The sequence below is a fragment of the Urocitellus parryii genome, chromosome 6, assembly GCF_045843805.1.
Source record: "Urocitellus parryii isolate mUroPar1 chromosome 6, mUroPar1.hap1, whole genome shotgun sequence".
Taxonomy (NCBI): Eukaryota; Metazoa; Chordata; class Mammalia; order Rodentia; family Sciuridae; genus Urocitellus; species Urocitellus parryii.
The window spans coordinates 28,542,369-28,557,408 of NC_135536.1; the positions used below are offsets into that span (position 1 = coordinate 28,542,369).

A 15,040-nucleotide genomic window follows, 5' to 3' on the forward strand; every position below is an offset into this window, starting at 1 on the left:
AAGCCTAAGGCTTGAGACTTTTGAACTTAGCATGCAGAGGGAATGTCTGTCATGATTAAGATGTGTTTGCAGTGCTTAGGATTAATCTAGAATTGTTTGCTATGAATTAATTAATCTAGAATTGTTTGCTGTGAATTGATTAATCTAGAATTGTTTGCTGTGAATTGATTAAGAATATTGTAGTGCCTAGCATTAAGGATTGTAATTTTCTTGATTAAGAACCTATAGAATGGGGCTGGAGCTGCGGCTCTGTAGTAGAGCACCTGCGTGGGGCATTGGATCAAATATTTAGCATCACATAAAAAGAAATAAATAAAGATATTGTGCCCACCTACAACTGGAAAAAAATATTTTTTAAAAAAAGCTGGGCACAATTCAGGAGCCACTTGTCAAAAGAAACGAACTTTATATTTAGAACCACACACGCCAAACAAAACAGCTCCTCAGGAAAACCTTCAGAGCCCAACTGCCACCATCAGCTTCCCACAAGCCTCTCAACCTCCCCCACTCCTCCGGCTCTTGAGGCTGATTGGCTGGGTCGCATGGGCAGAGCCAAAAAAAGTCCCCCAATGAGCAGCTCCGTGGTCTGAAAGGGTGGGGAAACAGCCCAATAGCATCACCGCAGAGGAGCCAATCAGTTGGCAGCTAGAAGTTTGCTGGGGCCACTGTGAACTAATCATCAACTGGCAGCTGGAAGTTTGCTGGCAGCTGGAAGTTTGCTGGGGCCCCTTCAGCTGTGGCTCTCAACACACTGGATTAAATATTCAACATCACATAAAAAGAAATAAATAAAGATATTGTGCCCATCTACAACTGGAAAAAATATTTTTTAAAAAAAGCACCTATAGAGGGCTGGGGTTGTGGCTCAGTGGTAGAGCGCTTGCCTAGCATGCCTGAGGCACTGGGTTCAATCCTCAGAAACACATAGATGTAAAATAAAGATATTGTGTCCATCTAAAACTAAAAAATACATATTAAAAAAAAGAACTTATAGAGTGAAGTTGTATTGAGTAATTTGAGTGAATAAAGCATTGGAAGGGGCAGCAGCTGTGGACATTCTTTATTTCTCCTCTTAGACTGCATATGTCGCAATTTTGCCCCTTTCGCCGTTACCTCATAGTTATTAATTGTGGATTTTTGAAAATCTTTGTTTATTTATTTATGTATCTATCTATAGTGGAGATTAAACCCAGGGGCACTTTACTACTGAGCCACATCCCAAGCCCTTTTTATTTTTTATTTTGAAACAGGATCTTGAATTTATAATCCTTCTGTCTCAGCCTCCTGAGTAGCTGGGATTGTAGGCATTCTCTACCTGGCTAGACTTCACTTTAAAAAAAAATTTAGTTGTAGATGGACACAATACCTTTGTTTTATTTATTTATTTTTATGTGGTGCTGAGGATGGAACCCAGTGCCTCACACATGCTAGGCAAGCATTGTACCACTGAGCCACAACCCCAGCCCTAGACTTCACTTTTTACAATAGTTTTAGGTTGACAAAAGAAAAAAAAAAAAAAGGAGCATAACCCTGGGTTCACTTTCTATTTCTTATGTGTACACACACACCCACACCTTCTCTCACAATTGAATGGAAAGTACAGAGAGTTCCCATGTCATCCTAATCAACACCTCCTACAGTTTCATCTATTATTAACATCTTGCAATAATGTGATACTTTTGTAATAATTGTTGAGCCAACACTGGTATTTTATTATTAACTAAACTTCATAGTTTATATCCTGCACTAATTTTATAGTCACACCTGTCTGTGTTAGTCAGCTTTCTGTCACTATAACAAATACCTGAGATAATCAACTTATAAAGAGAAAATGATTATTTTGGCTCACATTTGAGGTTTTAGTTCATGATCAATTGACCCTATTGTTTTGGGGCTATGACCCAACATCATGATGGGAAAGTTTGGCAATGTAAAACCTTTCACCTCATGGCTGGGAAGTGATAGAGAGAAAGGGGAATAGACCTGGGTTCTACAATACCCTTTGAAGGTATGCCCCCAGGGATATGAAGACCTCCCACTAGTTTCTCCTCTTGGAGTTTCTACCATCTCCCAATATGGCCTTGCTGGGGACCAAGCCATGTGTTAAACATGGGTGCTTGGGGGACATTTAATATACAAACTATAGCACATTTGTATATCGGAGAATGTGTGACTCTCTCCAGTAAAATAACCACATCTGACACTATTTTCAGTAGTTCATGGGTGTACTTGTTTTGTAGTGGCTTATACCCATCCTTGTACTTATTTATTTATAGACTCAAATCTCTGAAGATCCCGAGGTTCCCATCTAATTTTTTTAATTCACAGCATATCATATATAGTAGGTACCAATAAATTTGCCTTAAATGCATTAATTTTTTAAAAAAATTATGCTGTTAATAAAATAGAAAAACCACAGACTGGAAAAAGTCTTGGAAAGCATATATGTAATTAAAGATTATTCTGGGGGATATAGGCATGATCCCATTATTAGTTTACGTTCTTGAACTTTCTAGTGACTATGGCTCACAGATGAATTACTTGGCCATGTGTGCTACAGACAAAGCCTAAGGGCCTTTTGGAAATGAATTTAGATTCATAATTCCAGTTTATGTAGCCAATATCAAGTTTATTTTTAGTGGAATCTCTCTCTCTCTCTCTCTCATTCTTTCTCTTTCTGTCTTCTTGGTAGTTGTAAAATGAACAGAATGCCTTTATTTTATTTGTTATGTGGTGCTAAGGATCGAACCCAGTGCCTCACATGTGCTAGGCAGGTGCTCTGCCACTGAGCCATGCCCCAGGGCCCTATGTAAAATTTTGAATGCTCTTGATTAAGGTATATATATGTCATGTAAATATATATATATATATATATATATATATATATATATATATATATATATATATTTAAAGCTTTATCCCAGGGTTTTATAAACTGACTTCCAGACCACTCATGTATAATTGAATCAAGCCTTTATTGAAGCACACCGGTGGCAGTTGACCAGAACATAAAGCTGTTCCCCTGATCAGCCCCGAACAATTGCAAGGGCACTCCTTCTAAGCCTGAAAACCACAAAAGGAATGTTCGGGGGGTCTAGCCCATGCAAGCAAGCCAGATTACAGAAGTGGGAAAGTGCAGTCAAGCCGAGAGAAGCCTAACCAATCATAATTAGCCTAGTCACTCCAGTTACAGAAACAGAGTCCCGTTACCCTAGTTACAGAAACAATACCCCATTAGGTAGTTCCAGGTAGTTCCAGGTTCTTAAAGGTTTCTATAGCAAAAGGAAAAGAACATCTTGCCCCAGTCATGACTCTTCTACTTGGCATGGTTGTTTTACAGGATGAAGTCATAAAACAAAATGGAGTCACATTTGCTCCTACTATTATATATATATATATATATATATATATATATATATATATATATATATATATGAGAGAGAGAGAGAAAGAGAGAGAGGTGGTACTAGAAATTGAACCCAGAGACACTCTACCACTGAACTATAACCCCAGCACTTTTTATTTTTAATTTTGATATAGGGTCTTGCTAAGTTGCCTAGGCTGTCCTCAAACTTGCTATCTTCTTGCCTTGGCCTCCCAAGTAGTTGGGATTACAGGCATGCACTACTGCACCTTGTGAGTATTTGTTTTTCTTGTAAATACATATGAAAAAGTATATGGTCCGATGTAAGTTGTATTTTTTTTTTTTACTGCGGATTGTACTGAATTAAGCTTGCAAACCACTTGATTGAAGGCTGTTTAATATTGTCTAATAATACACAACAATATTTACAGTGTTAGATCACAAAATCTCTCTCCTGTTTGTTCACTTATGAACAAGTAAATGATATGTGGCTTTTTACTCTCAGAAAATTGACCTTAATTAAATAGGTAAGTAAATGATATGTGGCTTTTTACTCTCATAAAATTGACCTTAATTCATTTTGTTGTTTGTATTCTTGCTCATCACCTGACAAATATATTTATATTTCATAAAAACAGTTATCCAGGCTGGAGATGTGGCTCAAGTGGTAATGCGCTCACCTGGCATGTGCAGGGCGCTGGGTTCGATCCTCAGCACCATATAAAATAAAGATGTTGTGTCCACCGAAAACTGAAAAATAAATATTAAAAAAAACAGTTATCCAAAGTACCAGCATTTATATTTTAAGAATGACAAAGATCCTTCCCTTTAACTGAAAAAAAAAAAAAAAACCAGTTTTTTTGGTTTTTGGTTTGTACTAGTGATCAACTTCTTGATTTTAATGGCACAATGGATGGGTTTAGCTAGAACATTGGCAGACATTCTGTAAGGGTCCGTCGAACGTCAGAGGAAGAGACCACCAAGAGACCGACTCATGCAACAGCAAAAGGGGATTTATTGAGGATCCAATCCAGTGCGCTGGGGCTCTCGGTGAAAGGTTAATAAAATAGGTACTTGTCAATCTATATGCTTAACAAAACAGAATGTGCTGTCCCCAACTGCGAACTGTTTGCTAATCTTGTTCCCAGAATGTGCTGTCCCCAACTGCCAAACTGCAAAATGTAACTTCCCTCCCTGCCCTCTCCAAGGAAAGTATATAAGCTCTGCTTAAGCTGTTCTCAGGGCTCTTTGCTCTACTCAAGTGAGCTCTGAGCCCCAGCATGCTGGACCCCCAATAAACCCTTTGCTATTGCATGAGACAGTCTCTTGGTGGTCTCTTCCCCCGACGCTCGCCTGACCTTTACACAGGCTCACTCAAGAAGGGAGAGCGGCCAAAAAGCCCTGAGCAGGGGTTGAGCAGTGCTTAAGTACACTTTTTGGGGAGGGCGGGGGCTTTACCAAATCATCATGAGGCCCGGGAAAATTGAACAACTCTCAAACATGATTAGTCCATTCATTGGCGGGAACAGGTCGGGCGGGGGTGATAGGTCACTCCTAAAGAGGGGGATACATTTAAACTGATTGGTTTGGGCCCTGAATGCCTATGTGCCAAACTGCACAGGGTCCAGGTTATTTAACAACTAAATGGTCAGTACCAGGCATTGTCTTAACTGCCTCAGGAATTTCAGGTTCTGTGTGCAGTTCAGAAACTTTACAATACCTAGTCCTTTACATTTTAACTCAGGCTTTGCAGCTTAGAAACTTTACCCTTTCAATTCCAGTGAATCATATTTTCATGTACAAGATCCTAGACAGGATCTGGCCAAGGAAGGACTTGCTTCATCATTGTGTCTGAATCTCAATGAGGGCTACAGGATGAATGATAGGATTATGAAGAAAATGCAAAAAGTTGATAAAGTTATGTAGATTATAAGTGGTGTACCTAAGAGTGGACCAAAGTCTTTCCATGTCTTTATCAGTATGAAGTAAGGTAGATTTGTGTACAGTGAGTGGCATTTCTGTGATGGATAAAGATCTCAGAAGAGATGACATAGTATAGGAGATGCTCCTAGAGATGAACTCCTTCATCACTTTTCATCTTTTTATGTGATTAAAATGAAAAGATGTTTGAGATTAAGATCATGGTGGGCAAGATATCATATCATGTATATTATATATAGAATGTTAGAGAACAACATCATAAGAAAAGGTAATCAGTCTGTAAGACCATCACATTCACATCTTGATGACAATAAAATGAGAAGATGGAGACAAATTGCAATGCTAATAAATCAATTTAAGTAGAATAAGAATCCCCAAACCTGGGACTGGGGTTATAGCTCAGCGGCAGAGTGCTTGCCTAGCACATGTGAGGCACTGAGTTCGGTACTTAGCACCATGTAAAAATAAATAAAATGAAGATATTGTGTCCATCTACAACTAAAAAATAAACAATAAAAAAGAATCCCCAAACCTACTGAAGCCAGATTTAAAGTTAGTAGTCAGTGTAGTTAGGTAAATCGGGTCTAATATCGAGTGAAATCTAAAATGGAGGCCATGCTGAGAATGATTCCAGGAAACGCAGGACAACTCATGAAATGTTAATGAAGTCCCAAAAAAGCCCTAGGCCCAAAGTCCATCCCAAAGGAATGTTAACAGAACCCAGGAAACAGCCCCCAACAGATTTGGAGATAGCCCATCCCAAAGAAGTGTTAATGAAGTCCTTCCTGCCCAGATTACTTCTTTGGCCCACCTGTGTCCCACCACTTGGGCCTTCCCACCTACATTCCATCACCAAAACTATAAAAAGGGGAGACAACCGCACTTCCACGGATTCCACCTCTTGGGTCCCCTTCTTCCTCCGGGAGAAGTCTTTTCTGCTGTCCTTTAATAAACTTCTAATTTCTACTCTGACCTTGCCTCAGCATGCTTCTTTGGTGTTATTCTTCAACATTGGGGAAGCAAGGACTCATCACCGGCCAACAGCGGTAACACTACCAGTCAGTAGTGCATCACTAATTATGAGATTAAAATGGATACATATAAGTAATTGAAATAAATGGTACATGGTCTCATGATATCTTAGGCTTTCTTAAGGGTTCAGTCTCAGAAGATATTCCTCATTGAAGAACTTTATCGGTGACTCTTAGAAATGAAAATATTTAAATAATATGCCTAATAGAGCCTGTTTAGCAAAGATCTGCAAATCTTCTTTTTTTTAATGTTTTGGTACAAGGAACTAATTGAACCTACGGCACTATCCTTTTTATTTTTTTATTCTGAGATAGGGTCTCCCTAAGTTGCTTAGAATCTTGCTAAGTTGCTAAAGCTGGCCTCAAACTTGTGATCCTCCTGCCTCAGCCTCCTGAGTAGATGGAATTACAGCATTACAAGCATGTACCACCAGACCCCACGGGATCTGGAAATCTTAAGGATGTTGTCCTGCATTACCCGCACAGGGAGTCTAAGGTAGAGTATTTTTATCTCAAACAGATTTGAAGTTGTGTGCAGAGACTAATCAATAGAGATATTTAGAAAAAGAATAAAGCTTTTAAGAGAATTCTGGTGGAAGAACTAGGAGCTCTTTAATAAGGGAGAGAGAGAGTATGAAATAAAGAGAACTCTGAACTCCTAATCTTTTTCAGATCGGAAGCAAGTTGAATGGACTTTTTAGTTGCTAATGTAGTTTTCTTATTGTAAATAAAGATTTCAGTTCAAACGGTAAAAACCAAGAGCCACAGAGAACAACAGACACAGAATAAACTAGGTAATAACGATGATGGCTCCTGTTCTCAGTGGATTTCATAGTTGCTAAGGGCCAATGACAGTTGTTACTCCCACTTTCCCCATTTTTGAATAGGTCATTAGGAGTTGTCTTATACCTTTCCCATCATGGTATTGTGTATGTGTCTCTGTGGGAGTAGTTAACTTTTTTATTTCACAGGTGTTTGGATTGAGAAGAACGATACTCAATGATACTCAAGGAACTGTTCCAAGGAGCCACATCTGTATCTGGACCTGATAACAGATGAGGAGCTCTTAGACCTGGATAGAGCTTGAGCCAGGTGCTCTAAAGAATGGAATATAGAGCCTCAGAAGAGGGATGTGTGTGATTGCATATGGGAGGGATGAGTGGCCAGAAGGCAAATTGTAATGTTCTAAGATGGCAACAGTATTTCCCAGCCCACATGTTTTTCTAGAACCTTGGCACCCTCCTTTCACCAGTGTGTTCTTCTTGACTTTGGTAGATGTCCATGACTGCCATGACCCATAGTAATGACAAGAGAGATGCTATCTAACTCCCATGACGAGGTCAAAGAAAGGCCATGCAATTGCGCCTTGCTGACTTGGGATCCTCCTTTTAGAACTCAATGCCAGTAACCAGTGAAAAGGCCCAAGTGGAGAGAAACTAAGAACCCCCTAACTCACAGCCCTGCCTGAGTTCCCAGCTGACAGCCAGAACAACTTCCCTGCCCTGAAAGTAGATCCTCCAACCCCCTGTCACTCTGCCCCAGCCAATGTCACTTGGAACAGAGGTGATCCACTCCTATTAAATACTGTCCACTTAGCAGTCTTGAGAAAAATAGATATTGTTTTAAATCAAGATGCTTTTGGGATAGTTTATTCCATAGTATGTGATTGAAATAAACTCCAAACACTAGTCATCTAAAACAAGAACATTTATTTTATTTAGTTCACATTTCCACACTTTGGGAAGGGCTTGATAGGGACAGCTCTTCTCTGTTCCAGGGTGCTTGAGGTATTCATTGGGAAGGTTCAGGTGTCTGGGTCTGGAATCATCTGGGTTTTATTTTACTCAGATTATCTGGCACCTGGGCAGAGATGACTCACAATCTCACTTCACTTGTCAATGCCACAGAGGTCCCAGCAATTGGCCTCTCCTGTGTCTTGGGCTCCCTACACCACCAAAGCCTGAATGTAGTCAAACTTTAGGAGCGGCGGCTCAGAACTGTGAGGGCGTGTTCCCAGAAAACCAGGTGATCTCTGAAGCTACAAAGCACCACTTTCTCTCAACTGATTGTCCAATGACAAGCCCATGTAGATTTGAAGGGAGGAGACCTAGGTCCCACTCTTGGTGGGAGAATGGCAAATAATTTATAGCTATGTCATAAAACTATCATAAATGGTTTTACTATGATACATTAAAGATAATTTATTGTGAACAGGATTACAGAGCTTCTTGAATATGAAGCATGATATCTTGGACATCAATTTTGGAAAATTGCCTTTTTAAAAAATGTTTATTCTTAAGTTTTAGGTGGACACAATATCTTTATTTTACATTTATGTGGTGCTGAGACTTGAACCCAGTGCCTCGTGCATGCTAGGAGAGCACTCTACCACTGAGCCACAACCCCAGCCCCAAAATTGACTTTTTAAAAATATAAATCCCAGTGACTTGGTAGGCTGAGGCAGGAGGATGGGCAATTCAAGGCCAGCCTCGGCAACCTGTAGCAAGAGCTCCTCAACAATGTAGCCAGACCCTTTCTCAAAATAAAAAATAAAAAGCACTGAGGATATTGCTCAGGGGTAGAGCACCCCTCAGTTCAATTCCCAGTACCCAAAAGAAAAAAAAATTCCTCTACATTTTTCTATAGAAAATTGAGTCCATTTTGTTCAAAGACAGACCTACTTGTTTCTTGATTTTTCAGGTCTTTAGATTTTTATTTCCCTCTTTATTTTATAGTTTCTAGTGAACAAGAAACAAAATGTTAACAAATAGGCAAATAGCTTCACTTGCTTCCTCTCTAGTAAGTAATTTAATAGAAGAATTGAAAACACATACGAAAATAAAGAATGTTACCTGTGATTTTCAGTTTTTGTGTTAAAAGTCCTCTAAGATTATCTGTTTGCTTCTGAATAATTAATTCTGACTTCTGGGAACAGATTATGTGCTAAGTTCTATCCTCACCAGCCATTGTCTTTTCAAATATACTTGCATAATATTTTGCAATGCTGAAGTAAAAGGAAGTGAGGAAATGATTCCTCTAAAGTTATCCCCACTATACTTTTCCCACATCAACACTAGAATCTGTAAATGAGATGGAAGAGAGATCAGAGTCTAATCACCATGGTGCAGAGTTTATACTTAATTACTCTACAGAAAGATGTTCCCAATTCCTCCCCTCAAAGGACCCCCCCCCCGTGAATTTCCTTATATCAACACCTTTCTGTATGCTATGGGTCAATAAAGATTCTACTCTGCTTCCAATGATTGGAATATTGGATGACCATTCTCTCACAGTGATGAAAAAATTCTCCCATCTTTAAAAGTCACCTAATACAAAGTGTTAACAAAAGAATTAAAGAATTGATAGAATTAAAAAATGAAAAAAACCCCTAGAAAACCACCCAAATTTTAACAAAGGGGGCATTTGTGCAGCTTATGTCTGAATCTTCTACCACATGCATGTGTCACAATAGCAAAGTACTATGTTGACAAATAAAGCAAATTCAATAAAATGACATGAAATATACCATAAATGCCAAATAGGCATTTAATGCTACCCAGGGGAACTTACATAGTCACTAGACACTAAAATGTGATCTCAACTCTTCTCCTGTCCATAACAATTTGGATTTGCATTTACAACTTGGGGGACACACCCTTGTGGGTGCCTCCAAGGTGTTGGGAGAAGAAGGACAGAATTTGCTTCCAGGCATCCACCTGGGCCTTAGAATGAGCCCTGAGCTCCCCACCCCAGATCACAACTTGGTTGAACAATTTATGCACAGAAGCTGGGCACATGGAGAAGTAAGGAGGCTCAATGTAGTGCCCAGTCCCAGGGTAAAGGATGATCCTGGGTTTTTCCTTTCCATGGGCCTGTAGTCTTTCAGAGACTTTTTGCACATTTAAGTCACTCCTCCAGTTATGGTCATCCTGACCAGCAATGAAGAGGATGGGCCCTTGTGCCTTCTCTATTGGAATCATACTGGGGTTCTCAAACTTCTCCACAATATCATTCCGAATATCCACAATGTCCAGAATGCCTGAGAAAGTAACCTTGATTCGCTTCAGGTCAACACCCAGTGGTGGGATGCTAATCTGCTTGTAGTGTATAGTTGAGTTTCCGCTGTTCCCAGATCCATTGATGGATACAGTGGCTGAGATATTCTTCAAGAATGAGGCCATTGAGAGACAAATGTCAGCTCCTAGAGAAATGCCCAGAAGCCCAACACCTGGGCCCTTTACCTGAAAGAAAGGAAGAAAGAAGAGTTAAGACTTTATTCAACATGAATATGCAACTCAAAATGCTGCTAGCTTCAATATGTGAAGTATCCACAATGTCAGGTGACAGTGGAGTTTCTTCCCAAGTATTAACCATCTGGTTAAACATGAAGAAAAAAAATCTTAAATTCACTGGCAAATTTAGGAACTGGTTCCAGAGAATCATCCATTCACGAATGCTCAGCCATGGAGCCTGTCAAGTTCAGGCTCATTCAAGTAGCTCTGATTCCAGTCTTTATATGGCTTAGTATCCAACTGTGTGGAACTAAGTTCTCTTCCAAGATGGCAATCATTAATCAGATCCCATCCAATCATTACAGGCAAATGATTAACTTTATGGAAACAAAGTAAGACTTCAGAGTCCAGTTCAGTAGTTCTTAGCCTCTGAACAGGTGGGCAAGTTCAGATCAGATTCTCCAAAATCAGGAAATTACCGATTAAATGACAAGCATGCAAAGATACTAATGAGAGGCTCAATTTGCTTTACAAAAGGAATTTAGGAATTGCTCAGTGAAATTGCACATGGATTATAAGAACAATTCTACATCCTGAACCCATTTGTTAGAGAAAGCGGAAATAATAAGCACCCAAAGCCTAGGAGGTCTCCAAAAGGAATCTCAGTGAAAACAGAACAGAGCAGCATCACTGCACTGGTTCTGGTGACACCAGCTATGGAGACATTTCTTGGGAGACTGATTAAATAAAGGAAGGAGAACCTGGGGGTGTTGAAGCATGTAACACACAACTTCTTCAAAGTAGTCCAGGTGTATGTTGCTGAAATCCTTGGGGAGATCATCAAAGTCATAAAAAGCTACAGCCAATGTGGCAAAGCCATGGCCAGCCAGAAGGCTGGCCCGATATTCCAACAGGCCTCCTCCAACTCCGTAGATATCAATGATCGCGGGGAAGAGTCCAGGTCCTAGAGAAGAGAATAGGAAGGCATTATACCGCTTGAAGAATTTGTTTTCCTCTAGAGAGCTTTCTAAGTTATTTAGTGGGGTTCCTATAAATCCAAGGAAAGAGGACAGATTCCTGAGTCACTACTGAAAAGAGACACAAGTTCCTTGGAAGGAGAAAAAAATCCAAAGCATAGAGTAACTTCCCATTGGTGATTTAACCCTCCGTGAGATTCTATGGTAAATTATCTGTAGGGTTTTAAGAATCATCAGTTGTTGTAAAAGAGAGCAACAGAACTTTTTAAGTGGATTAGAACATCATTTGGGGATGGGGATGTGATTCAGGTAGGGCCCTTGACTGGCATGGGAGGCCTTGGGTTCTGGCTTCAGCACCAGAAACAAAACAGGGTGCTGTGCTCGAGGACTGCATATAGAATAACGAATGTGAATAAAAGCTGGATGTTGTGTTGCATCAACCATTGGCGTTGTTTGTGTACTATTTCAGCTGTCTACGTAGAAAGAGGAAAGAAAAACACCAGAAGCTGGCTATCTGTGAGGAAGGCAGTGAATGTGAAGTGTGATCTATGGTAGAGAAGGGCATGAAGAAGTGAAGGATCCAGTAAGCCTAGGACATGAGACAGAGGCATCAAGGCAATAGCATCCTTGACCCTGGCCACTTTCCCTAAGAGCAGCCCTGCTGTGCCTGGAGAGATCTGCAGAGTGGTGATTAATAGCAAAGTGAACCAGATTCTTCCTTTGAACAATAACAGTACTCACTCTTTGGAATATAATAGAGATAAAATAAGATAATGCAAAAGAGTCTAAGGAGTCAAAATCTTCTATTTTGATTGGTCGGCCATGAACACGGCCAATGCCAGTTTCTCAACAGGTGCCGAAGTAGCCAAAACCTAGTCAGCGCAGCACAGGAAACCAGCGACTGTCCAGGCAACAACTCCTACTCAGCAGCAGCCTGGGCTCACCTGGAGGCAGGAAGAGCGTGGCCCGCACCCTGCCCTCCCGCACCGGCACCCGCCGCACCCCGGGCGGCAGGAAGTGGCGCTTGTGCAGCGCCCGGGCCAGCAGCCGCCCAGCGTCGGGTTCGTGGCCGTCCAGCACCTCCAGCTCCACCACGAAAGGCGTCTGCACGTCCCGCTTCACCAGGCGCCAAAACGGCTTATCAGGCTCCATGGCCCAGATCAGCCCCATGGGCTCCAGGCCCGCGAAGCTGCCGCCCAGCGCGGGCGCGCGCTCCAGGTCCAGCTCGCCCCCGGCGTCCGCGAGGTAGCGCGCGTGGGCGCGGAAGAGCGCGCCCTTCTCGTCGCGCAGGGAAGCGCGCAGCGTGACCCGCTGCTTAGGGGCCAGGCCACGCACGGTGATGTGCACCGGCTGGTCCCAGCAGCAGTGGCTGGCGGGCTCCAGGATCAGCGTCGCTGCCATGCTGGACTTTGAGCAGAGACCCTTTGGAAGTGGTGGCTGGTGCGCGTGATTGAGTCCCAGTGCGGGTTTGGAGAACCGAGGCGTCAGGAGCGCTAGGAGGCTGAACGGATCACGGTGTATCTGGGACCTTATACCTGTGAACTCCACGCCAAGAACTGGTCTGAGATCCAGGAACTAGCCCATGGGCGGGCTGAAGGGACGTCAGAAGTTTTTGCAGTAGGGCTGGACATAGCCAGATGAACATACTCTGCCTGTCACCACTCCCACTTATTTGAGTCCAAGTTGTTGGGTGGTGACGTGAGCAGTGAATGCAGTCACAACAAAGTCCACCCACTCTACGGATTCTTTGACAGCTTTTTTTTCTTTCCTTTTTTTTTTTTAACCTTTCAATAAGTTATCAATTTTTCTTAGGCTGATATTAGAATACCTGATATCAGATAACTTATAAAGAATAGGGATTTATTCTTACATTTTTGAAGACTGAAAGTCCAAGTTAGAGGGGCCCACATTTGGTGAGTACCTTCTTGCTGTGTCATTCCATAGTAGAATAGCAAAAGAACATTAAAAAGTGAGAGGAGAGCTGGGGATGTAGCTCATTTGTAGAATCCGTATTTAGCATACACCAAGCTCTGGGTTCAATCCTCAGCACCAAAAGGGGGAAAAAATAGTGGTGGTGAGGCAACACTCATTTTTAGCAGGAACCTACTCCAGGGATAACAAACCCATTCCTGCTATAAAAGCATTAATCTGTTCAATCTCTCTTACAGGGCCCACCTTTCAACACAGTGGTATTTGGGATTATGTTTCCATCACAGACAGACATTCAAGCCATAACAAATTTATATTAAAAAGATCCTGGGCAGGTTTGTACCTCAATGGTGGAGGTTTATCTTGCATTCCTGAGACTCATTTTGATTCTTAAAACAGCAGAAACCCAAAACAAAACAAACAAAAAACAATAACAAAAAAATTCCAGGGGCTGTGGGTATAGCTCAGTGGTAGAGCACTTGCCTAGCATGTATGAGACACTGGGTTTAATTCTCAGCACCACATAACAATAAATAAATAAAATAAAGACATTGTATCCATCTACAGCTAAAAAAATTTTTAAATTAAAATAAATAAATATATTGTGTCCACCTACAACTATAAATAAATAAATAAATATCTTAAAAAAGAATTCCATGTTTACAGTTCAATGAGTTTTCACATAGATGCATGCATATACACATAAACACCAAACCCACAATAACAGAACTAGAAGCAGATCATTAGCCCAGAAGCCACTCTTTCTCTTGTCCCAGATATTTCCCTCTTCCCCAAATACTCTTGTGTTATTCAGCTGGTGATTCCACAAAGAAATACCTGAGCCAATTGACCTATAAAAAGAAAATGTTTAAATCATAGTTCTAGAGGTTTCAGTCCAAAATCAGAAAGCCCCATTTGTTTGAGCCTCTGGTGAGGGCACAAGATGTCAATGGTGAGGAGTGCCTGTGCACCCACCATAAGCCATAAAAAGGACACAGAGATTGAGAGACTTGGTCTCATAATCCCCTTCAAGAAACACCCCCAGGGCTGCTTATATTTTATTTAGAGACAGGTTCTTCCTAAGTTGCTTAGGGCCATGCTAAATTGCAGAGACTGGCTTTGAACTCATGATCCTCCTGCCTTAGCCTCCTGAGCTGCTGGGATTACAGATTTTTCTTTGTTTCTGGTTTTAAGGGGTACTGTCTCTGATGAGATCCTTAAGGTGGATTTTAACAGGAATTGCTCCAATTGCCTTTCCTATCTTGCTTGGAATTTCCCAAGTTTCTGGATTAGTGTCAGTTTCCGTCAACAGTAGCAGAGAACTTGTTCTGGAGCCATAAGAATGGTTATACACGGGCTGGGGATGTGGCTCAATGGTAGCGCGCTCGCCTGGCATGCGTGCGGCCCAGGTTCAATCCTCAGCACCACATACAAACAAAGATGTTGTATCCGCCCATAACTAAAAAATAAATATTAAAATTCTCTCTCCTCTCTCACTCTCTCTTTAAAAAAAAAAAAAAAGAATGGTTATACGCATATAGACCAAAATGTCCCTCCCCCAGTAAA

The 15,040-nt window shown here is 41.2% G+C and overlaps 1 protein-coding gene across 1 annotated transcript; it reads right to left on the minus strand.

Moving 5' to 3' along the window:
* Positions 1-9,971: 9,971 nt before the first annotated feature.
* Acot4 (acyl-CoA thioesterase 4) lies at positions 9,972-12,946 on the minus strand. Its single transcript, XM_026401970.2, has 3 exons — positions 12,490-12,946; positions 11,330-11,532; positions 9,972-10,577 (listed from the first exon to the last, which is right to left on the minus strand). The coding sequence occupies exons 1-3, from the start codon at positions 12,944-12,946 to the stop codon at positions 9,972-9,974; spliced, it is 1,266 nt and encodes a 421-aa protein (XP_026257755.2).
* Between the last annotated feature and the right edge of the window lie 2,094 nt (positions 12,947-15,040).

Excerpts from the sequence above, each read along its gene's own strand:
- Acot4 (XM_026401970.2), bottom strand. The coding sequence starts at position 12,946 with ATGGCAGCGACGCTGATCCTGGAGCCCGCCAGCCACTGCTGCTGGGAC. Across the intron at positions 11,533-12,489 it reads CACGCTCTTCCTGCCTCCAG|GACCTGGACTCTTCCCCGCG; the intron begins GTGAGCCCAGGC and ends TCTCTTCTCTAG. Across the intron at positions 10,578-11,329 it reads ACATGCTTCAACACCCCCAG|GTAAAGGGCCCAGGTGTTGG; the intron begins GTTCTCCTTCCT and ends CCTTTCTTTCAG.